This window comes from Narcine bancroftii, chromosome 2 (assembly GCF_036971445.1).
Source record: "Narcine bancroftii isolate sNarBan1 chromosome 2, sNarBan1.hap1, whole genome shotgun sequence".
Lineage (NCBI taxonomy): Eukaryota > Metazoa > Chordata > Chondrichthyes > Torpediniformes > Narcinidae > Narcine > Narcine bancroftii.
In genome coordinates this window covers 79,997,515-80,023,586 of record NC_091470.1, presented here as the reverse complement: position 1 = coordinate 80,023,586, position 26,072 = coordinate 79,997,515, and the positions used below count along the sequence as shown (strand labels likewise).

The window sequence follows — 26,072 nt, the reverse complement described above, 5'->3', positions numbered from 1 at the left end:
TGCAGCCATCTTCAACTCCTACTTGTTTCAGGGGCTTGTCCCCTAAAGTTTACTCTTCATCATATGGAAGGAATTCTCGATTGAATTTAGATTGGGTGACTGGCTTGGCTATTCAAGAATTTTTCCGTTTTCAGCTGTGAAAACTCCTTTGTTCCTTTTGCAGTATGTTTGGGATCATTGTCTTGCCTTAGGACAAAGCACCAGTTATATGGAAATCACCAAGCATCCATCATATACAGTTCACATACAATGATGATCGTCCCAAAGTAAATCCACATAGCCATGATAAAAATTGAATTAAGCAAATCAGAAGAAATTTACTGAAAACAAGTAGTAGATATTCTAGATCATTGCACCTCTACTGTTTGCTGCTACTATCTGGTGATTCATTAATTGAACCAGGGTCCTATAAGATCATAAGACATCGGAGCACCAATAGGTTCTTGAGCCGATCGAGTCTGCCCTGCCATTTAATCATGAGCTGATCCATTTTCTCACTCAGGCCCACTGCCTGACTTCCTCCCCATAACTTTTTTTATTAATATTTTATTTTTGATTTTTTTTTCCCATAAATATACATGGAAAAACTCTGCAATATTAAACAAACAAATAAAACATACAAAACAACCCCTCTATAAACCCCCCCCCCCCCCCCAGCTTCACCTTTTCACAGTATCAATCCCAAACACTGTCAGGGCTCACATTTATATTGATCATCAAAAATTCTATATGGGGAAGTCACCTGCATTCACACTTTAGCAGCATTCATTATTATCCTTTTTTAAATTATATTTATAATTATAATTAAACATCTATATAATTCAAATATGGCCACCATATCTTACAAAATATGTCATATTTGTTCTTTAAGTTGGATGTAATTTTTGTCCATATGTATGCAACTATTCATCTCAGCAGTCTATCGTGCTATATGTTGAGGGGCGTTGGACTTCCAAGTAATTGCATTGCATTTTTTAGCCACTGCTAAGCCCTTTTTAACAAATGAAATTTGGAATTTAGTTAATTTATTGCTTATTTCAATAAAATTTCCCAAAAGATAAAGCTCTGGGTTGCCCGGGAAGGCCACATCTGTCATCCTTGTTAATATTTTGGCAATATCATGCCAAAAAGGTCTCACCTTCACACATGACCACGAAGCATATAAAAACATTCTTATTTCTGTCCTACATCTAAAATACATCTCCGCTATTTCAGATTTTTATCAATGCAACTTCTGTGGTGTAAGTGTAATTGGTGTAGGAAATTATATTGAACTAATCCGCATCTTACATTTATAATTGATGTCATGCTATCCAAACACCAATCAGACCAGTAACTTTCCATTATTGAAACACCTAAATCTGACTCCCATCTCTCTCTCAATCTTGTACACATGGTTTTGCACTTTCATTCTTGAGAGCATAGTACATCTTAGTTATAAATTTAGGTGTATTCCCCAGCCAAATTGTTCATTCCATTTCACTAATTTTTCTCCCCATAATCTTTGATGCCCTGGCTAATGAAGAAGCTATCAATCTCTGCCTTAAGTACATCCAATGAACTGGCCTTCACAACTCACTATGGGAACAAATTCCACAGATTTACCATCCTCTGGCTGAAGAAATTCCTCCACATCTCTGTTGTAAGCAGACGCCCTTTAATCCTGAAGTTGTGTCCTCTTGTCCTAGACTTTCCCACCATGGGAAACAACCTTTCAACGTCTACTCTGTCCATGCCTTTCAACATTCAAAATGTTTCAATGAGATCCCCCTCATTCTCCTAAATTCCAACAAGTGCAGGCCAAGAGCTGTCAAAAGCTCCTCAAATGATAAACCTTTCATTCTCAGAATCATCCTTGTAAATTTTCTCTAAACACTCTGCAATATCAGCACATCCTTTCTTAAATGAAGAGCCCAAAACTGCTCACAATGCTCTGTGAGGACTCACCAGTGCCTTTTGAAGCCTCATTATCACAATGCTACTCTCATATTCATATCTTCTTGAAATGAATGCCAGCATTGCATTTGCCTTCTTCATCACCACTTCACCAGGAATGTTTACCTTCAGGCTATCCTGCATGAGCACTCTCAGGTCCCTTTGCATCTGGGTACTTTCAGTTTTCTCCCCATTTAAAAAAAAAGTTAGCCGGATTATTTTTTCTACCAAAGTCCACGACCATACAATTTCCAACATTATATTTCATTTGCCACTTATCTGCCTATTCTCCTCATCTGCCTAAGTCCTTCTGCAGCCTGCTTGTTTCATCAACACTACCTGCTTCTTGGGGAGTCACGTGATGGAGTAGTGGCCAGACGGTGAACTCCAGCCCTCTCCAGAAAAGTCGGAAAAAACAAAGGAAAACACAAAGGCACAAAAATAAAATTAAAGAAAAGTGAGTATAAAGGTGGAAAGAAGATGGCGTCGAAAAAAGAAAAATCAAAATCAACGGTAAGAAGAGAGGAAGAGAAGACAACGGAAGAAGAAGGAGAAGGCCTTACCTGTCCGAAGAGACCCGCGGTGGAGAGAGAAACCGCTCCCTCAGGTCGGTAGAAAGTGGACTACAAAAATGGCTTGCTGAGCCGAGTAAAAGTGTGCAACCGCGCATGCAAAAAAACACACCGATGGGAGGGGCGACCAGCTGGGGAGTCGATCTCCACAGGCGGCAATGACAGCTGCAGAGCACCTGCAGCAAGAGGAGAACATAGAAGACAACGAAAACAAGAAAGAAGAGAAGAAAAGGGCAACAAAGAAACAACAGATGGACAACCCAGAGGAAGAAGAAGAGGAAGAGGAAGAGTACAGTGAAATAGAAGAAGAAGGGAAAGGCAAGATAAAGGATATACTTTCTCTTATTAAAGAATACATGGAGTCATTTAAAGAATGGCAAGCACAAGAATTTAATGATTTAAGAAGAAGAATAAACAACACAGAAGAGAAAATGAATAAAATAGATATGACCTTAACAGAAATGGGAAAGAAAATGGACAAGATGGAAGAGCGGGAAACAGCAGTAGAAATGGAGGTAGAGGACTTAAAAAAGAAATTAGAGGAATCTAATAAAAAAGTTATAGAGACACAAGAACTGTTAGCTCAGAAAATAGATATAATGGAAAATTATAACAGAAGAAATAACATAAAGATAGTGGGCCTTAAGGAAGATGAAGAAGGCAAGAATATGAGAGAGTTTATAAAAGATTGGATCACCAGGATCCTAGGATGTCCAGAACTACAGCAAGAAATGGAAATAGAAAGGGCACATAGAGCATTGGCCTTTAAACCACAACCACAACAAAAACTAAGATCTATTTTAGTAAAATTCCTAAGATATACTACAAGAGAAAAGGTACTGGAGAAGACAATGGAAAAAGTAAGAGAGGGCAACAAGCCACTGGAGTACAAAGGGCAAAAAATCTTCATTTATCCAGATATAAGTTTTGAACTCCTGAAGAAGAGAAAGGAGTTCAATACAGCGAAAACGATCTTATGGAAAAAAACTATTCTCGGATCCAGAGGAAGCAAGGAAATTTGCAGAACAACTACAAAACAACCAGAGAGATGAAGATATGTAATATGAGTAAAAATGACAACGATTTATATGTATGTGGGTAAAGAGGTATATGTGTGTATATGTATAATGTGCATACATGAATGTATCCGTATTTAGAGGAAAATATAGATAGTATAGACAAGAATTAGTAAGGGAAGGAAATGGAATAGAGGGAATAAGGAGGGAACTAAAAGAGTGACCTTTGTTACATATGAAAAGTGAAATCTTTTCTTGGGGGGACTGGGTGGGGAGGAGTTGCGGTCACTGCAAAATCAGCTGACGCTTGCGAGTGAATTCGCAAATCCAAATGGAGAGGGGAGATGTGGTTGTCCGACAAGGGATGAAGGACAACTCAGGAGGGGAAGGGGGGATTGGGGCTAAAGAAGTTTTAAATAGGAGAATAAGGAAAATGTTTGATGTTTTAGGAATGTTGTCTTATAAAGGAATCAAAACAAGAAAACAGAAATGGACAAGAAGGAAAGGTAATGATGGAGAAACGGAAAGGGAAGATAAACAAAGTATAAAATGGCTACGTTGAACTATATGACTTTAAATATTAATGGAATACATAACCAAATTAAAAGGAAGAAACTGCTAAATTTACTGAAAAAAAGAAAAAATTGATATAGCATTTGTGCAAGAAACACACTTAACTGAATTGGAGCACAAGAAATTAAAGAGAGATTGGGTAGGACATGTAACAGCAGCATCGTATAATTCAAAAGCAAGAGGAGTAGCTATATTAATTAGTAAAAATGTGCCATTTAAAATAGAAGAGCAAATAATAGATCCAGCAGGGAGATATGTAATGATAAAATGTCAGATATATTCGGAGTTTTGGAATCTACTCAATGTATATTCACCTAACGAAGAAGATCAAAAGTTTATGCAAGATATCTTTTTGAAGGTAGCAGATACGCAAGGGAACATATTAATAGGAGGGGATTTCAACCTGAATTTGGATTCAAATATGGACAAAACTGGGGAAAAAATTAACAGAAAGAACAAAGTAACCAAATTTATAATTAAATCGATGGAAAAATGCAACTTTTGGATATATGGAGGAAACAACACCCAAAAGAAAAGGAATATTCATATTACTCGGCTAGACATAAAACATACTCAAGAATAGACCTATTTTTGTTATCAGCTAGTATGCAAGATAGAGTAAGAAAAACAGAATATAAAGCTAGAATACTATTGGACCATTCACCCTTAATTTTGACAGTAAAGTTAGAGGACATCCCTCCAAGAATGTATAGATGGAGATTAAACCCCATGTTACTTCAAAGGCAGGATTTTAGAGAATTTATTGAAAAAGAAATAAAAATGTATTTTGAAATAAATAAGGAATCAGTGGAAGATAAGTTTATACTATGGGATGCAATGAAAGCATTCATTAGAGGGCAAATAATAAGTTATGTAACCAAGATGAAGAAGGACTATAATCAGGAAACAGAGCAGTTGGAAAGGGAAATAGTAAATATAGAAAAAGAATTAGCAATGAAGGAAGATACAACTAAAAGAAGAGAACTGGCGGATAAAAAAAATAAAATATGAAACACTACAAACATATAAGGTGGAGAAGAATATAATGAAGACAAAACAGAAATATTATGAACTAGATGAAAAAACGCACAAAATCCTAGCATGGCAGCTTAAGACAGAACAAGCTAAGAAAATGGTATTGGCATCAAGGAAAAAAGACAAACAAATTACATATAATCCAAAGGAGATCAAGGAAAACTTTAGAGAATTCTATGAACAATTATACCGAACTGAAAACGAAGGGAAAGAAGGGAAAATAGATGAATTTCTGACTAAACTTGAACTACCAAAACTACAAAAAGAGGAACAAAATAAATTAACAGAGCCATTTGGAACAGTAGAAATACAAGAGATAATAAAAAAATTACCAAATCATAAGACACCAGGAGAGGATGGATTCCCAATAGAATTCTACAAAACATTTAAAGACTTATTAATTCCACCCCTCCTGGAAGTAATCAACCAGATTGATAAAACACAAAGCTTACCAGATTCATGTAAAACAGCAATAATTACAGTAATACTAAAGCAAGGGAAAGATCCACTCTCACCAGCGTCATATAGACCAATATCTTTACTTAACACAGATTATAAGATAATAGCTAAACTATTAGCAAACAGATTAGCAGAGTATGTACCGAAAATGGTAAATTTAGACCAAACTGGATTTATAAAAAAAAGACGCACAACAGACAATATTTGTAAATTTATTAACTTAATTCATGCAGTAGAAGGGAATAAAGCACCTACAGTAGCAGTTGCTTTAGACGCAGAGAAGGCCTTTGACAGAGTAGAATGGAATTATTTGTTCAAAGTATTGCAAAAATTCAGTTTACCGGAGAAGTATATTAATTGGATTAAAGCATTATATAAGGGACCGTTAGCGAAAGTGACAGTAAATGAACATGTATCAAAGCAATTTAAGTTAAGCAGGTCAACACGGCAGGGATGCCCACTATCACCTTTATTGTTTGTGTTAGCTATAGAACCACTAGCAGAATTGATAAGAACAGAAAATAATATAAAAGGAATAAAAATAAAAGACAAGGAATATAAAATCAGTTTATTTGCGGATGATGTTATAGTGTACTTAACAGAACCAGAACTATCAATAAAAGAATTATATAAGAAATTGAAGGAATATGGAGAAGTGTCGGGTTACAAGATAAACATAAATAAAAATGAAGCAATGCCTATGAATAATGCGGATTTCTCAAAATTTAAGAAGGAATCACCATTTAGATGGCAAATGCAAGCAATAAGATACCTAGGTGTACAAATAAACAAAAATCTCGGCCAACTATATAAACTCAATTATTATCCACTAATGAAAAAATTACAGGACGATTTAGAGCATTGGAAAGATTTACCACTAACACTAATAGGAAGGATAAACTGTATTAAAATGAACATTTTTCCAAGGATATTATACTTATTTCAGGCATTGCCAATACAACTGACAGAGAAATTCTTCAAGGAGTTAAAGAAAATAATAAGGAAATTTTTATGGAGAGGGGGGAAACCGAGGATAGCACTAGATAAATTAACAGAATGGTATAAACAAGGAGGCTTACAACTGCCAAACTTTAAAAATTATTATAGAGCCGCACAATTAAAATACCTATCAGATTTTTATCAAACAAGGGAAAAGCCAGATTGGACAAGATTAGAATTAGATAAAATAGGGGAAAAGATACCTGAACACATATTATATAAATGGGATGAAAAATTGGTACAACATAGAAGTTCTCCAGTATTACATCATCTCCTCAATATTTGGAAGAAGATTCATGTAGAAAGAAATAAAACAAATTATCAATTACCAAAACTAATATTGACGCAAAACAAGTTACTCCCTTTTTCAATAGATAACCTTTCCTTTAGAGAATGGGAAAAAAAAGGGATTAAAAGAATAGAAAATTGTTTTTCAGGAAATAGATTCTTTTCCTTTGAACAAATGAAAGATAAGTACAATATAACTCAAGATACAGCGCTGGCATATTACCAATTGAGATCCTACTTGAAGGATAAATTAGGAAGCAGTTTGAGTTTGCCAGAGGGAAGTAACCTTGAATATGTGATTACAGATACAATGATAATCAAAAGATTTATTACAAATATGTATATTAAACTGCAAGAAAAGGGGAATGAGGAAACAAATGGTAAAACTAAACAAAAATGGGAACAAGATTTAAATATAAGGAGCACTCAACATGGATTTGTGGGAGGAAGGTCATGTTTGACCAATCTGATTGAATTTTTTGAAGAGGTGACTAGGAATGTGGATGAGGGTAGCGCAGTGGATGTTGTCTATATGGACTTCAGTAAGGCCTTCGATAAGGTACCACATGGAAGGTTAGTTAGGAAGGTGCAGTCTTTAGGTATAAATTTTGAGATAGTCAAATGGATTGAATATTGGCTGAAAGGGAGAGGCCAGAGAGTGGTAGTGGATAATTGTCTGTCAGGTTGGAGGCCGGTGACCAGTGGTGTGCCTCAAGGATCTGTATTGGGCCCATTGTTGTTCGTTATATACATTAATGATCTAGATGATGGGGTGGTGAATTGGATTAGTAAATATGCAGACGATACTAAGATAGGTGGAATAGTGGATAATGAAAAAGGTTTTCAAGGATTGCAGAGCGATTTGGGCTGCTTAGAAAAGTGGGCTGAAAAATGGCAGATGGAATTTAATGCTGATAAGTGTGAGGTGCTTCATTTTGGTAAGAAGAATCAGAATAGGACATATGTGGTAAATGGGAGAGTATTGAGGAATACAGAAGAGCAGAAAGATTTAGGAGTAACGGTACATCGTTCCCTGAAGGTAGAAACTCACGTGAATAGGGTGGTGAAGAAGGCTTTTAGTATGCTGGCCTTTATCAATCATTGCATGGAATATAGGAGTTGGGAGGTGATGTTGAGATTGTATAAGACGTTGGTGCGGCCTAATTTGGAGTTCTGTGTGCAGTTCTGGTCGCCTAATTATAGGAAGGATATAAACAGAGTGGAGAGAGTGCAGAGAAGGTTTACCAGAATGTTGCCTGGGTTTATGCATCTGGAGTATGGGGAGAGATTGGACAGATTGGGTCTTTATTCTTTGGAGCGTAGGAGGTTGAGAGGGGATTTGATAGAAGTATTTAAGATTATGAAAGGGATAGACAAAATGGATGTGGATAGACTATTTCCGTTAAGAGGAGGAAAGTTTAAAACAAGAGGACATGAGTTAAGAATTAAGGGGCAGAGGTTTAGAGGTAACATGAGGGGGAACTTCTTTACTCAGAGAGTGGTAGCTGTGTGGAATGATCTTCCGGGAGAAATAGTGGCGGCGGAGTCAATTGTATTATTTAAGAAAAGGTTGGACAGGTATATGGATGAGAAGAAGATGGAGGGTTATGGGCATTGTGCAGGGAGGTGGGACTAGAAAGGGGTGTTTGGTTCGGTGCGGACTAGAAGGGCCTAATGGCCTGTTTCCGTGCTGTAATTGTTATGTTATATGTTATGTTATGTTTAAAGATAAAAAAGGAAACATGGGAGAAGTTATGCTCCGGAACGATGAGAAATACAATAAATACGAGGTTACGTATGATACAATATAACTGGATACACAGGCTATACATTACACCTCAAAAGTTAAATAAATGGGACCCAACAGTATCTGATAGATGTTTTCGATGTAAAAAAGAAATGGGAACAACAATTCATATAATCTGGACATGTGAGAAAGTAGAAAAATTTTGGGAAGATCTAAATCAGATATTAAATAAAATAACAGAAAACAATATACCAAAGAATCCAGAGATCTTCCTCCTAAGTAACATAAAAAACAAAGAATTTGGAATTGATTTGGAGGATGCACAAAAAATATTTGTTAAGATAGCTCTAGCCGTAGCAAAAAAATGTATTATGTCAACCTGGAAATTGGAAGATAATTTGAAAATACAACAATGGTATATAGAAATGAATAAATGTATTCCATTAGAAAAAATAACATATAGTTTAAGAAATAATATTGAAATATTCGAAGAAATATGGGAGCCTTACATTAAATACAATAGCGAAAACCTACCGGGGACAATCATTACCTAAGTTAACGGAAGGAAAAGGAAATGAAAAGAATGGACTCAGTAGAATTTCTGGTGTATTTTTATTGAATGACAACATTGTCTGACTGGTTTAATGTATCCTAGATTTTATACCTTAAATGCACGGGAGGGGGGAGGTAGGGAGGGTGGGATGGGAGGAGGGGGGGGGGAGAAAATGGCACTGTATATGTGTGAAAAGGAAAAAGTGTGTACCATGGTTAATGTGATTTATGGTGTGAAAAATAAAAAATTTAAAAAAAAAACACTACCTGCTCCTTGTGGGCAAGGCCTTGCGAAGGACTTAGACCTGTTTTTGTTGAGCTCTCCATGAAGAGTATAAAAAAAGTTAAGATCTCAAAATCAAGAATTTTTTTCATGAAAAATAGATAAAGCAAATACCAAGAGACCAAAGCAGCAAAAAACAAAAGCCAAGGAAGTTTCTACTCAGCCAGGATCATCAAGCAAATGTCCGAAAGGGAATGGCATAAGAATGGCCTCAAAACTGGCAGACCCGGCAGAGCTGGGAGTCAGGACAAGAACTAAGTAATAACCTTGAAAAATAGATAATTTGAGTAATCAATTTCCAGGCATCATTGTAATGAGAGAGATGTCTGAGAGGATGACTAAAATTAAAGAAATCATTGGAGATTTAATGCAAAGAATGACCCAAGTAGAAATACAGAAGATAAGCTAAAAGCTATGGAAAAAGATGGGAGTTGGACAGACAAGGTCTCCTGGATAAGATTGACCATGTGGAGAATTTTAGCAATATTTGAATTATTGGACTGAAAGAAGGAATCGAGGGAGAGATCTGGTGAATTTCTTTGAAACATGGATCCCACAAGTACTGGGAGAAGACAAATTTAGAGAAAAATTACATATCAAAAGGGCTCACCAGACTCTTGAACCCAGAAGAGTCGGCGATCCGCGACCACAACCAGCTCTGGTAAGACATTTGAGTTACCAGGAACAGGAGACTATTCTGGGAGCAACATATAAATACTCTTAGCAAAATAAAGATTGACAATTAAAAAGTGCTATTTTTTTCAAGATTTTAGTCCTACTTTGATTAACCAAAGAAAGGAGTTTGAAGCTGTAGAAAGACAATTGTGTTTTAAAAACTTGAAATACTCAATGATATACCCCAAGACTCTAAGGATTGACATAGCGGAAGGTAGTCGGCAATTTTTCAAGACAAAGAATGAGGTGGAGACCTCTTTTTTTCCAATATTTTATTTTAATTTTGTGGACAATATGCATCCAAAATAATAATTAGTTAAGCACATAAATTGAAATGAAAAAAAATAATGCTACAAGTTGTCCATATCTCCAAACAATCCCATTTCCCTCCACCTCCAAACAAAACCTGGAAATAAAGAAAAGAAAAAGAAGGAAGATAGGAAAAAAGAGAAATGAACTGATGGAGTCCGGTAACCAGTTCATAAGGTCTAATTCCTTATCTTAGCTAGATTTCTAATAGGGGAAAGAACAAGGACATAGAACTCAAGAACAGAATAAGTATCCCTAAATATTCAACTCTGCATTCTGCAAATATGGCTGCCATACCTGCAAAAACATGTTATCCTTCTTCCTTAAATTGTAAGTTATTTTCTCCAGGGGAACACAACTATGTATTTCCACATTCCATTATGTTATATCCAGAGGGGAAATCAGATTTCCAAGTAGCCGCAATTGGCTACCGCCAATGCAATTTTAAGAAATTCTAATTGATATGTGGACATTCTGGATTTTATATCAAGAAACAATTCTGGACTTTGTGGTAATTGTTTCCCAATAATTTGATCTAACAAAATGCTTAATTTTTTTCAAAAAGGTTTCACTTCAGAGCATGACCAGGTGGAACGTAAAAATATTCCCATTTCTTCACCGCATCTAAAACATATATCCAATATATTGGAATTTAATTTATGTAATTTCTGTGGGGTAAGATATAGCTGATGCAAAAATTATAGATTGCACCAATTTATTATCTTGTTAATTATATTTGTCATATAGTCTTGACAAGTCAGACCAGTTCTTGTCAGCAATACAAATATTCAAGTCTGATACCTATCTTTGACTTGATTTATATAACTCCCACTTAGGAGTGCCCGACTGAAGTAAGGAATACATTGCAGATGTAAATTCTCTTGTGTTCCCCTTTTGAATCATAATCTCCATTTCACTGCACTTTGGTAGCATTATGGTTGGTCCTAATTCATCTCTTTAAAGAAAACTCTTAATTGAAAGAAGCAGAAGATTGTATTATTAAGATTATATTTATTTTTTAACTGTTCAAATAACATTAGTTGCAAATAACAATCTTACACACATTTTTCTCCCTTTTATGGGACCATTCATGTAGAATTTTATTATTCATTGTTAAAGGAATGAATCTATTTTGTGTCAAGGGCATTTTTGGAGATATTTTTCCTTTTGATCCAGTTAAATTATTCTATTTGTACCGTCTTGTATTTATTGTTGTGTAGCGGCGGCTACACTGCTCCTGCAATAACACATGCAACCAGACGGGTTGAGCTCAGTGAACAGACTAGTTTATTGCAGGTTGCTGGGCTGCACTATACTCCCAGCCCAGACCTGGCTGAGAACTGCGCTGGAGGGCGCTGACGTCACCTGGGCATCACATGGTCCCCAAGCGCGGTTTTCTGAACCCCAAGCTGGAAGGGAAACCCCCGTCGGCGCCATTTTGGCCGGCTGCCCCACCGCGTGACTTACAAGCGGGACTGGTCCACCTGCCTTGTGGTGAGCCGCCACACAGCCACCCCCCACCCAGAACCGGCACCAATGTCCTTTTTTTGCTGGGCAGCCTCGCTTCTTGGGCTGGGCAACGACCATGGGCTCAGTGGGATCGAGGTGCACTAGCTTCAGCCTGTCCATGGTAAAAAGCTCATGCCTGCCACCCAAGTCCAGCATGAATGTCGAGCCAGAATGCTGTATAACCATTTACAGCCCCTCGTACGGTTGCTGCAGAGGTGCCACAGTCAGGCCCTGCCAAATGAAAATGAACTCCGCGGAAAGCAGCTCACCAGGAATGTGAAATGGGCGGGTACCATACCTGGATGGCAGTGGGGTTTTTTTATGCTGATTTGAGTCAAGAGGTGATTAGAAGGTGACGGGAATTTTATTCAGCTAAAGATGTCTTATGGCAAAAGAGCTATAAGTTTGCTTTTCGTTATCCTGCAATTTTGAAGGTTTTTTATGGAAACTTTCAATCTCAGTTTTTTAAGAATGATCATGATGCCTTGATTTTTGCTAATTTATTGCCAGAATTGCAAAGAAATAGGCGGTCTTCACCATCGTCTCCTAAGAGGAGGGTAAACAGAAATGGAAATGGGAACGGGAATGGGTTTGGAAACAATGGTAAGAATGGAAAGAAAGAAGAGCTGACATGGTCTTCTTGACATTGAAGATCCAGAAAAATCATTGGGCTTGGAATCATTGGGTTGAATATATTTACTATATTTCATTGTTCTTAATTACATAATGAATATGTATCTGGCTGGGGGAGTGGATGTCACTGAAAGCTTTGACTGTCATCTGCTACTAGTGGGTTTATCACACCCAGATTTTTAGGGTGTTACTACTTTTGGGTGGTATTTTTTTTTGGGGGGGGGGGTTTGTGTTTTTTTTTTAAAAGTTGTTTATTGAGGGGTGGGTTTTGTGTTTTTTTGTGTTTTTGAAGAATTATAAAGGGGAGCATTATTTTATCGAGTGTAAATATATTAGTAGTTAGTAAAAATGTCTACTTTGAATTTTGCAACTTTTAATGTTCAGGGATTAAATAATCCAATTAAGCGAAAGAGGCTTATATTAAAAAAATGAAAATTGATATTGCCTTTTTACAAAAAACACATTTGACCAAAAAGCAACATTTGAAATTGAAAAAATTGGACATGTGTTTTTTTTTTCTTCTTTTAATTCTAAGGCAAGAGGGGTGGCGATTTTGATTCATAAAAATTTGTCATTTGAATTGCTTAATCTTTATGCACCTATTGTAGATGATGAGCAGTTTATTTCAGAAGCTTTTTTATTGTTAACTCAAGCTAATGAGAATATTTTAGTTGGGGATGATTTTAATTGTGATTAAAGTGTCGATGAAAGATTTAAATCTGGTAGATATTTGGAGAAAGGTTAATCTTACAGAGAAAGATTTTTCTTTTTATTCATCACAACATGATTTGTTTTCTAGGATTGATTTTTTTTGGTGTCAGCACACCTTCAGGGTAGAGTATTGCAAGCTGAACATATAAGTAGAGTTCTATCTGACCACTCATTATTATTTTTTCTTGTGAAAGTTCAGAAGTGGTATGTTCGTCATATAGATGGAGGTTTAATGCAATGTTATTGAAAAAAACAGAGTTTGTTATTTTTGTTAAAGAGCATATCTCTTTATTCTTGACTGAGAATTTTAATTCTGTGGATAGTCATTTTGTAGTATGGGATGCATTAAAAGCTTATTTGAGGGGACAGGTTATTAGTTATTCTATGAAAGTTAAGAAACAATTTATGGCAGAAAGTTTAATGTTGGAAAATCAGATTGCTGAGTTAGAGAAAGATTTTCATAAGTATGTGATTGAAGACAAAAAAGCTGCATTACCAAAATTGAAATTACGCCATAATACTTTACAAACTTATCTGTTTGAGCATTTAATTAATCGAACTAAACAACGTTATTATGAGTTGGGAGAAAGGGCTCTTAAGGTATTTGCTTGGCAATTGAAAACTGAACAGGCATCTCGGACTATTAATGCTGTTAAAAAGAATTCAATAATTACCTATAAGCCTCAGGAAATTAATGACCAGTTTTATTCATTTTATCAAAAATTATATACTTCTGAGGGGAAGCGGGATAATGGTTCTCTTGGATCTTATTTATCTAAATTGAAGTTACCGGTATTAGATGAGAAAAATATTCAGGAATTGGAATTTCCGTTTACAGATTTTGAAATCAAGGAAGCTATACAGGAAATGCCAAATGGAAATTCCTGTGGAATTTTATAAATTTTTTTATGATGATTTATCTAGTATATTCAGAGATGTGTTAAAACAAGATACTGAAGAACAGAAGTTGCCAGAATCTTGTTCAAGTGCTTTAATAACTGTTATTCCAAAAAAAAGATAGAGATCCATTAAAAGTGTCTTCATATAGACTTATTTCTTTATTAAATATAAATTATAAAATAATAGCTATGGTACTAGCTAATAGACTTGCTACATACTTACCAAAGCTGATACATACTGATCAAACAGGTTTTATTAAGAATAGAAATGCATCTGATTATATTCTTCAATTAATTACTTTGGTCAATGCATACTGGAAACAGCCTAACCATCCTATGGGGGTTGCATTAGATGCAGAAAAGGCTTTTGATAGGGTTGAATGGGATTTTTTATTTAAGGTGTTAGAAAAGTTTAAATTCGGCCCTCTTTTTATTAGTTGGGTTAAAACTTTATATACGAACCCGATTGCTAGGGTGGTGACAAATGGTCAGATTTCTTTACCATTTAGGTTGACTCATTCAACTTGGCAGGGCTGCCCATTGTCACCTGCCTTATTTGTGTTGGCTATTGGACTATTAAGCAAAATGATGAAATTAGAGGGATGAAGGCTATGAATGAAGAATATGATTAATTTATTTGCAGATTATGTATTGATATATTTGACAGAACCAGAATGGTCATTGAAGCAGTTACAAGAGTATTTGTCGAAATTTGAAGAATTGTCAGGATATAAAGTTAATTGTGTTAGGAATTAAAGTACCTTTAAAGAAATTGCTCGAGACAAAAATTGAGAACAAAGAACATTTATTACTACAACAATGCAAAGTTGGGTGCTTCCCCTTACCCTGGGAATACACACACATACTGGGGCTCACCCAACTTTTATACAGTCAATTTCAGTATCAGAATGCCCTCCCCCTTACATTCTTCTGCCCCCTGGATGGGTTTGGCATAGGTAATTCTTCCTGCCTACGTGCAGTTTCAGTACACTTGGAGGACCAGGGGGGGTATCCTGTCGGTGTCCCTTCATGTCATTGTCCTTATTCACACCTTCCTGATTCTCTGGGCTACAGTCTCTTGATATGCAGAGTTGACTCATTCTATCTAGGGTTGGCTAATTTCATATGTATAAATCTGTGTATGGTTAGCTAATTAGAAATGTATGACTTGGTACTTCTGTCCAGGGCTAGGAGACCCTTATCTGATCCAGACTACCTCAACTTCCTACATTCTATTGTACCTTACCATTCCTTATCTTAGTCCTATGGTCTTGTCACAAAGGATAGAAGATTCTTATGTTAATCGTGCTGACTCTGCTTTCCTGCATCCTAAGCCCCAAACTTATCCTGTTTGAACTGGTTTCAGCCATTTTACTGATGAACTTTAGTTTCTTCCATGTTCATAATTTTAGGTCAATTTTCCCATCTCTCACAATCCTCACTTTTCTTTTAGATCAGTAATACTGATCTTTCACCATGATCAGTGTTACTGATCTTTGGTTACTAGTGTCAGTGTGACTGATCCCCCCCCCCCCCTTCCTCACTTTTCTTTTAGATCAGTAACACTGATCTTTCAAGTGTAAGGTGTAGTTTTACCCAGCTGGTCAATAACCGAATTGTAATGTCTGTGTAAAGTCTTTAGGTAGGGGAGCACCATGAAGGTCAGGGGAGTGAGTCCAGCTGCTTATTAGGGTTTGGAGTATCAGGCTCCAGTTCTCAGTAAAGAGTCTAGTCCATCCCATACGTTGAAATATGGAAGCAGTGTCTTTGAAGCACACGACCTTTGTTAAGTGTTGTCCCGACGAAGTCTGTGAGAGGCGCTGCCTTCAGCAGCGAACGAGTAGCAGTCTATGAGAAGCGCTGCCTTCAGCAGCGAACGAGTCGCAGTCTATGAGAAGCGCTGCCTTCAGCAGCGAACGAGTCGCAGTCTATGAGAAGCGCTGCCTTCAGCAGCGAACGAGTCGCAGTCTATGAGAAGCGCTGCCTTCAGCAGCGAACGAGTAGCAGTAGTCAGGCGGTTCCGTTTGATTGTGGCTAGTATCTGATGTCCCCTTCAGCCCCGAACCCTAGGGCCACCGATCTCCGAAGGCTGTTTGGAGCCTGATATTAAAGTGTCAAGCAGCTCACGTTGTTGGAAACTGGTGCTCCCTTTCATGGGGTGATGAAAAGAGACCAAGCTGGGGGGGGATTGTTTCTTGTGATTTAACTGTGTGTTGCAGCTTGTCTGCTAACATTCATTGAACTTGTGAGTTGCAGCCTGTCTGTGTACATTAGCATATGTGTCAACTCTCTCTCTCTCTGCTACATGTACAATCCAATGTCCTTTGTGAGGATTTTGACACCCTGCACTCTACTTCGCTCCTTTCCACGTTATATAAGCACCAGATGAGCAGCAGCTCCCTGAAAACAGGTGTTCCCCTTCAGGGATGATCAGAGAGAGAGAGCCAGGTGGGGGATTATGTGTCTCGTGGTTGTGTGAAGTGTCTGTTTGTTTTGCGGTTAGCTTGTTAGTTTCCCCCTTTGTGTGAAATGTACATTGTTTGTTTTGCGGTTAGTCTGTGTACACAGGTGCCTCACTGTGTGACTGCCTATCCCCACTGTGTTTCCCTGATCCGTATTCTAAATACCTTGCCTCTATGCCCTCTCTAGCCTGTAAAACAGTACAATCTGTAACCTCTGCTACCCCTTCTCCAGAAGTACTTAAAACATCGAGAGTACTCCACTAAAGCTGTTTAATTCCCCTGGTCCGTATTGGGATCCCTTATATCCCATTATGACTATACATTAAATCTATGCCCTGTCTACATTCTAAAGGAGCTGAATTGTAACCTCTGCTGCCCCTATTCCAGGGGGGCTTAAAACATTAACGAACAATATTCCAAAGAAATTAGTAAACAACAATGAAGAATACATGTAAGCTCATTAAAATACAATAAGAACTTAATAAAACACAAAAAATGTAAAGCTCATTGAAAACTGCAATAAAATGCAAGAACTGAATAAAACCACAATAAATGTAAAGCTCATTGAAAACTGCAATAAAATGCAAGAAGAACTGAATAAAACCACAATAAATGTAAAGCTCATTGAAAACAGCAATAAAATGCAAGAAGAACTGAATAAAACCACAATAAATGTAAAGCTCATTGAAAACAGCAATAAAATGCAAGAAGAACTGAATAAAACCACAATAAATGTAAAGCTCATTGAAAACAGCAATAAAATGCACAAAAACTGAATAAACCACGATAAATGTAAAGCTCATTGAAAACAGCAATAAAATACACAAAAACTGAATAAACCACGATAAATGTAAAGCTCATTGAAAACAGCAATAAAATACACAAAACTGAATAAACCACGATAAATGTAAAGCTCATTGAAAACAGCAATAAAATACACAAAACTGAATAAACCACGATAAATGTAAAGCTCATTGAAAACAGCAATAAAATACACAAAAACTGAATAAACCACGATAAATGTAAAGCTCATTGAAAACAGCAATAAAATACACAAAACTGAATAAACCACGATAAATGTAAAGCTCATTGAAAACAGCAATAAAATACACAAAACTGAATAAACCACGATAAATGTAAAGCTCATTGAAAACAGCAATAAAATACACAAAACTGAATAAACCATTAAAAAAACGAATAAAATTGTAACATTATGGCACTTTGTCATTAATTCTTTGAATGTGGGTCCAGCCTTTCTCTCTTGTTCTTACTGCTGTGTCTGTAATTAAAAGTACACAGAAGGGACCATCCCAGGCAGGTTTTAGTTGATCCTCTTGCCATGCTTTTACATATAACCAATCACTAGATTTTAATAAAATGAATAACAATCTGACTTTCCTTTGTGTTAGTGTAAAAATTGTAAAATGGAACACAAACCATATTTGCATGGGTTTTGAATATGTTAGACCTTATTAAAATGCAGTTGGAGCTGCTTGTCTGTATGGGGCACAACCCTCCAATTTGTTAGAGTGAGTACATAACAGACATTGCAGCACAAGAGCCCCTGCAAGAGAACTTGAAACATATTCAACCTTTAGTTCTGCCTTAAGTAAAATGCCTTGTGCCACAGCTCACAGGAGCTGGCCTTATTTAAAACAGTCTGTAAAACAGGCACCAAAAAAATTAAAGATGTTCTTATGAAGATTGCACACACAATAATTTAAGTACAGGCTAGTTTCTATTATATTCCACTTAAAAGTTCTGCTGCATGAATCCTGGAGCTTGTGGAGTCATTATTGAATCAAGAAATATTGGTACCATGCCAATCTCATTCTAACATGCCAATTTCTCCAGTCCTTAAGTCAAGATGTACTGAATAGCATCTGGTACAAGATCTGTGAGTTCTTAATGATATTATTATTCTTATGCACCCAATTGTTCTGAACAATGCCACCAATTTAAATCATATTCCACCTATTGCAGTACTCACACAGCACCATAGACCAGTTCGCAGGTTTATTTCTCCATTAAGCTGAATCCAGTTGCGCAGGATTTACCTCCGTGATTATTTACAATGTAACTTCCGCACTACTGGATTTAAATATAAACCTGATGAATGGGGGAAAGTTATCATGAATTAAATAACAGCGGCAATACAGAGAAATTGTGCTGAGGCATTAATTTCACTCCGGAGGAAAATGCACCAGAGAAATGAATGATTAAACTTATAGGAATCCCCATAGGAATCCCCAGAGGTATCTTTATTCTCCAGAGGTGGGTGATCTTTAAACTCACGGACCTTGACTGCTGAATGTGTAGAAGAAATACCTCTAACTGCAAGACAAGAGCCTGAAGCCTCAATTTCAAGTGCCACAGTGCACTTAAAGGGACATGCACACTCCTGCTTCAACTGGCTGAACCAGCCACTTTACACATCAGATCCTTTCTTTATCTCACATACACTTAAAGTTAAGATGTATAGAACTCACCCTATTTGCGCAAACATTTCTCCCTGCAAATGTTATAACATCACTCAACTCTCAGGTACTCCCTGTGCAAAATCACATTTAAATACAATTTATTTCATAAATTGGAATTAACTGGTAGTTAAATTCGCTAATTCTACAGTATTGAAAAACGATCATTTATGACATTTAAATTTTTAGCATGAATTTTAATCAATATTGGTCAGTGACTGAAGTGGGAAGTCGTGATTTATGAAATTATCTCTGGTCTCTACTCTCCCACTCCCTGCACTTCTCCCAACATTCAGGAGCTGGCACACAGTCCCTGCCTTTTCCATGTTACTCATCTACTATTACTTTAACTGCTTGCATCAAAATGTTAGCCTTTGCTTTCTGCTTATCCTCAGATGTCTGGACAAATGCTTTTTGTGTGATCTGTAGAAGCTGGGTTATTCCCTGCTCATGCCAATTTTCTGTCTTTTGTAATTTTTTCTTAATGTCTGGGGCTGAGTTGGTAACAAAACCTGTTAGTACCAATTGTTCCCCTGCTGGGGATTCTATGTCGAGACCCCCATATTGTATATATATTTGGTCCCAAAAATTGGTCTAACTGTTCGGCACATCCCTGGGGATCTTCTATCAGGGAGGTCAGTTCTTTCTTAAAGTTACACACTTCAGTACTGGTCAGGGGCACATTTACGAAACCGAGACCCTCTCCCATGGGAACTTCCCGCAGTGGTCTCATCCAATTGGTTTCTGGCTTATTAGGTCTGGGTTCCTGCTCCCTGGGAAATGAATCAAAGGGTTCTGCCCTTTCTTCCTGAAGAGTCTCACGCTGTTCTGAATTAAAGTTACCTCTCTCTCCTGCCAACAGAGGTGGTAATCGAGTGCTTTGTGAGCAAGTTATCATACCACTCCTGCTCTCTTCTCTCTTCTCTAGTGGTGGGGGAGGTGGGGAAGGTGCAGAAGTGTAGGTCATAGGAGGGGAAGGAAAGATAGGAGCCGGCATAGGAGGAACATAAGGTGGAGGGAGGGAATGTAACACATCCCAACCCTGTGGTTCAGGGACAAGAGGTTCCTCCTCTCTCTTATTCCTGAATTCTTTCTCATTCAAAACCAGCTGTTCAATGGATCCCTTGAGCCAGCAGGCTGCATATTCCCTGCTCTCAACATTGTCTGGCTGGTTTTGATAGAGCCATAAGTTCAAACTTCACACATCCATTCATCCTCGGATCCGAATTTTGGCCAGTACACGGAGCTCCCTTTAACCGGGTATCCCACCCATTCATTACAACAATACCTGACCGTCGTCAGTTTGTCTTTACCGCGGGTCTTTCCTGTGCCCCACTCAGATAACATCATCCCAAGCGGGCTGTACGTAGCTATCTGGTGGTCACGTCCTGTGTCAGGACTCTCATCTCTACTGCCCGCTATTCCCATACTTAGGAACAAGTAAAATACTCTTACCGAGTTCTGGCAGTACTGCTCTAGCGCGCGTCCTTCCGCCGTTTGTTCTCAATGCCTCTTCTCGGATATCACTCGCTTCTTCCACTGACCAGCCACCCGTCGCCCGTGAGTCCAGCTGAATCAGCCGGGGTGCACCTACTCTCGTCGTCGGGGTACTCTGTCAGTGGAGGGAGTGTGATCCCGGACGAACCCCCATTTGTTAGGAATTAAAGTACCTTTAAAGAAATTGCTCGAGACAAAAATTGAGAACAAAGAACATTTATTACTACAACAATGCAAAGTTGGGTGCTTCCCCTTACCCTGGGAATACACACACATACTGGGGCTCACCCAACTTTTATACAGTCAATTTCAGTATCAGAATGCCCTCCCCCTTACATTCTTCTGCCCCCTGGATGGGTTTGGCATAGGTAATTCTTCCTGCCTACGTGCAGTTTCAGTACACTTGGAGGACCAGGGGGGGTATCCTGTCGGTGTCCCTTCATGTCATTGTCCTTATTCACACCTTCCTGATTCTCTGGGCTACAGTCTCTTGATATGCAGAGTTGACTCATTCTATCTAGGGTTGGCTAATTTCATATGTATAAATCTGTGTATGGTTAGCTAATTAGAAATGTATGACTTGGTACTTCTGTCCAGGGCTAGGAGACCCTTATCTGATCCAGACTACCTCAACTTCCTACATTCTATTGTACCTTACCATTCCTTATCTTAGTCCTATGGTCTTGTCACAAAGGATAGAAGATTCTTATGTTAATCGTGCTGACTCTGCTTTCCTGCATCCTAAGCCCCAAACTTATCCTGTTTGAACTGGTTTCAGCCATTTTACTGATGAACTTTAGTTTCTTCCATGTTCATAATTTTAGGTCAATTTTCCCATCTCTCACAATTGGGATAAAATTGAAATTTTACCATTTGGAATAGGAGATTATTCAAAATTTTAAATTATTACAAAATTAAAGTGGACAAATAAAATTAAATATTTAGGTGTGTTTGTAGATGTTAATTATCAGTCATTATATCAGTTAAATTATGTACCTATATTAAAACAGATTAGAGCAGATTTGATTAAGTGGAAAGATCTACCCCCTTTACTTTGATTGGAAGGGTCAATGGTATTAAAATAAATATTTTTCCTCGAATTCAATATTTATTTCAGTCAATACCTTGTTTACTTTCAAAAGGTTTTTTTCAGGATTTAAATAAGGTAGTGTGGGAGTTTTTATGGAAAGGTAAATTAGCTCGAGTGGCATTGTATAAACTTGCATAGAAATATGCGTTAGATGGATTTCAGTTACCACATTTTCAAAAATATGAAGCAGCCCAGTTGAAGTTTATCAGCAGGTTGATGGATTTAGATACTCCTCCTAGCTGGGCCAAGGTGGAAATGGCTTGTATTTCTGAGTATAAGATACATTAATTAATATTTTGTTGGAACTTGAATTTGCTAAAGGAATATAATATGCCGGTATTGAAACATTTGTTAAAGATCTGGATTTCAAAAAATAGGGTTTTTGGATCAAAAGATAAATTATCAATTTTAACTCCATTGTATAATAATCAGCTTATCCCTTTATCAATGTTTAATAATTATTTAAAGAGTTGGGATTTTAAGGGTATAAAGACAATACAGGATTGTTTTGAAGAGGGACAACTTCTTTCTTTTAATCAATTGAGAGAGAGATTTGATATATCTGTAAATTCTTTGTTTGTGTATTACCAATTTAGAGCCTTGGTAAAGGAGAATTATGGTAGAGAGATGAATTTACCCACTTTGTCAAGATTTGAGTCTTTAATTTCCTCTGTACCAAAGAAGGGTTATATTTCAGTTATGTACAATTTGTTACAAGATAATATGGATAAACTGGATTGGGAAAAATCTAAACTTAAATGGGAGAGTTATTTAGTGTTTATTTTTCCTGAAGATGATTGGGTGGATATGTGTCAGGACAATGTAATCAAATTGACAAATGTAAGATATGGAATGGTTAATTATAATTTTTTACATCAATTATATTTGACTCTGGAGAAACTGAAAAAGTATGGGTTTAGTAATTCAGATTTATATTTTAGATCTGATTCATGTATTGGAACTTTTCTACATACTGTTTGGACTTGTGTTAAAGTTCAACCATTTTGGCAAGGAATTAAAGTAGTTTTGGAAAAATTGTATAATTGTATAACTTAACATTACCATTAGACCCAACAATCTTTTTGTTGGGTAATTTGATTTCGTTGAGGGGATTAGGTTTGGATAAAATTCAAATTGCTTTTGTACGTTTGGTGTTATCAGTAGCATGTAAATGTGCTGCGAGTACTTGTTTACATCCGGTACCGCACGGATGGCAGTCTCTTCAATCTGAGGCGCCTGCAAGCTCACACCAAGACACAAGAGAAACTTGTCCGTGAACTACTCTTTGCAGATGATGCCGCTTTAGTTGCCCATTCAGAGCCAGCTCTTCAGCGCTTGACGTCCTGCTTTGCGGAAACTGCCAAAATGTTTGGCCTGGAAGTCAGCCTGAAGAAAACTGAGGTCCTCCATCAGCCAGCTCCCCACCATGACTACCAGCCCCCCCCACATCTCCATCGGGCACACAAAACTCAAAACGGTCAACCAGTTTACCTATCTCGGCTGCACCATTTCATCAGATGCAAGGATCGACAATGAGATAGACAACAGACTCGCCAAGGCAAATAGCGCCTTTGGAAGACTACACAAAAGAGTCTGGAAAAACAACCAACTGAAAAACCTCACAAAGATAAGCGTATACAGAGCCGTTGTCATACCCACACTCCTGTTCGGCTCCGAATCATGGGTCCTCTACCGGCACCACCTACGGCTCCTAGAACGCTTCCACCAGCGTTGTCTCCGCTCCATCCTCAACATCCATTGGAGCGCTCACACCCCTAACGTCGAGGTACTCGAGATGGCAGAGGTCGACAGCATCGAGTCCACGCTGCTGAAGATCCAGCTGCGCTGGATGGGTCACGTCTCCAGAATGGAGGACCATGGCCTTCCCAAGATCGTATTATATGGCGAGCTCTCCACTGGCCACCGTGACAGAGGTGCACCAAAGAAAAGGTACAAGGACTGCCTAAAGAAATCTCTTGGTGCCTGCCACATTGACCACCGCCAGTGGGCTGATAACGCCTCAAACCGTGCATCTTGGCGCCTCACAGTTTGGCGGGCAGCAGCCTCCTTTGAAGAAGACCGCAGAGCCCACCTCACTGACAAAAGGCAAAGGAGGAAAAACCCAACACCCAACCCCAACCAACCAATTTTCCCTTGCAACCGCTGCAATCGTGTCTGCCTGTCCCGCATCGGACTGGTCAGCCACAAACGAGCCTGCAGCTGACGTGGACTTTTTACCCCCTCCATAAATCTTCGTCCGCGAAGCCAAGCCAAAGAAAAAAAAAAAACTTGGAAAGACAATACAGAGATTAATATACTACGTTGGCATAATGAATTGAAAGCTTGTATTGTTATGGAAAAAATTACTTATAATTTACATGATAATTTTTCACTTTTTGTTAGTAAATGGTCTCCGTATTTGAAATATATGCATTTAGATAGACTTTGAATTGTTCTCAACATTTATAATTTTTTTATATATAATTTATATTTTTGGCTCCCCTTAAGGGAGTTGGCTGAAAGGGTGGGAGGGTGGGTTTTGGGTTTATCTTGTAAAATCAATTTTTGATGATTATTGGATGTATGTTATTTTTAATTAATCTTTAAATAAAGTTTGAAAAAAAAGAACCTTTCTCACTTTATTTTATGAAAAATAAACTTAAACTCATTGTATAAATTTACTATCTCACTCCTTATTGTATTTCCAGGAGCATATTGATAAGGCCATTGAACTGAAAAGTTATGATCCTGCTTTATACTACTTGTTGGGAAGATGGTGCTATGAGGTAAATGTATTTATAACATTTCTTTGTCTCTTTCTTGTCTGTAAAAATATTTTAATCTGTGACTTCATGGTTAATAATTTGGAAAATGTAGTTGGCATGGTTCAAAAGATTGCAAATGACACCAAAATTAGCGATATAGTCATAGAGAAGAAGGTTATCTAAGATTACAGTAGCATCGAAATTTAACTGGGAAAGTGGGCCAGAGAAAGGCAAATGGAATTAAACTCTGACAAGTGCAGAGAGATTCATTTTGTTAATTTAAGCCAGGACAAGACTAAAGCAATAAATGGCAGTGCCCTGGAGAGTGTTGTAGAATAGAGAAAGCCAAATTCATAGTTTCCTAAAAGTGGTGACACAAATGTACAGGGTGGTGACGAAGGCTCTTGACATGCTTGTCTTCATCAGGCAAGGCATTGAGTTCAAGAGTTAGGACATCATGCTTCAGCTTTACAAGATATTGGTGAAACAACATAAGGTATTGTATGGACTTCAAACTGTCATACTATTGGAAGGATGTGATTAAGCAAGAGGAGATGAAGAAAAGATTCACAAAGATGTTGCCAGAATGGAGAGCTTGGATTATAAAGAGAAGCTGGTTAGGCTGGGTGTAGTGGCTAAGGGTGATTTGGTAAAAGAATCAGGACATCATGTTACAGCCTTACAGTTGGTGAAACTTGTGTGAAGTTCTGGTCACCTAGCCATTGGAAAGATGTCATTGAGTTGGATAGGATGTAAAATAAGATTTCTGAATATGTTGCAGGGAACAGAGGGCTTCACTTATAAGAAGAGACTATATAGGCTCTGTTTTTCCTTTGGCAAATACGAGGCTGGGGGATGACCTTGCAGAAATAAATAAAATCATGAGGGGCATGGATAAGGTGAATAATCACAATCTTTTTCCTAATATAGGGAGTCAGAAGCTAAAGGGCATGGGTTTAAAGTAAGAGCTAAAAGATATCAAGGGATCATGAGAGGCAAGACACTCCTAGTGTGGTAGGTATGTGGAACAAGCTCCCAGAGGACATGGTAGACACAGATACAGATACACTTACAATGTTTTAAAGACATTAAGACTGGTACATGGATTTTTTTTTAAAGATTTAATGGTTATGGATGAAATACAGGCATATAGAATTAGCTCAGGTAACCAACTGACCAGCATGGGTGAGTTGGGCTGAAGACCCTATTTCCATGCTCTATGAGTGTATAAAAAGCATGGGTATTAGATAATGAGCACTGATTGGATGATGGATTGGAAATCAGAAAATTGATAATATTTGTAATGTGGGGTGAAATTAGTCAAGAAACAGTATCGGGTTATGGACAACATTTCAATGGGAATGCAAACACATTGCGAAACTAGGAAATATTTGTATCGCAAAGAGCAGAGAGGGGCCTGAAATCGTGGTGGGGGGAGTGAGGAAAATCACAAATCTGGTAGTGGTTGGTTGGGTGCAGATGGCGTCCAAAAAACGCCATTGTTCGTTCAACAGTCCTGGGGATTAAGCAGTATTTAGATGATGGTGAGTTGCATCATAAGGAGAAGTTGGTGAGAAAGCAATGTT

The 26,072-nt window shown here is 37.6% G+C and overlaps 1 protein-coding gene and 1 long non-coding RNA gene across 6 annotated transcripts in view; one reads left to right on the top strand and one right to left on the bottom strand.

Moving 5' to 3' along the window:
- The window catches only part of LOC138753800 (regulator of microtubule dynamics protein 3-like), a 412,426-nt gene that overhangs the window by 319,315 nt on the left and 67,039 nt on the right, over nucleotides 1-26,072 (top strand). For 2 of the 5 annotated variants that reach the window (XM_069917221.1, XM_069917224.1), the window contains exons 8-9: nucleotides 3,973-4,029; nucleotides 24,430-24,507. The exons of 1 other annotated variant lie outside the window; for it this stretch is intronic. In XM_069917221.1, coding sequence (XP_069773322.1) covers nucleotides 3,973-4,029; nucleotides 24,430-24,507 — 135 coding nt within the window. Of the gene's footprint in view, nucleotides 1-3,972; nucleotides 4,030-24,429; nucleotides 24,508-25,416; nucleotides 25,472-26,072 lie in introns of those variants that run through there. 2 more of the 5 variants (XM_069917226.1, XM_069917222.1) reach the window with 2 other exon arrangements.
- The window catches only part of LOC138753805 (uncharacterized), a 163,389-nt gene that overhangs the window by 119,166 nt on the left and 18,151 nt on the right, over nucleotides 1-26,072 (bottom strand). The window lies entirely within an intron of this gene.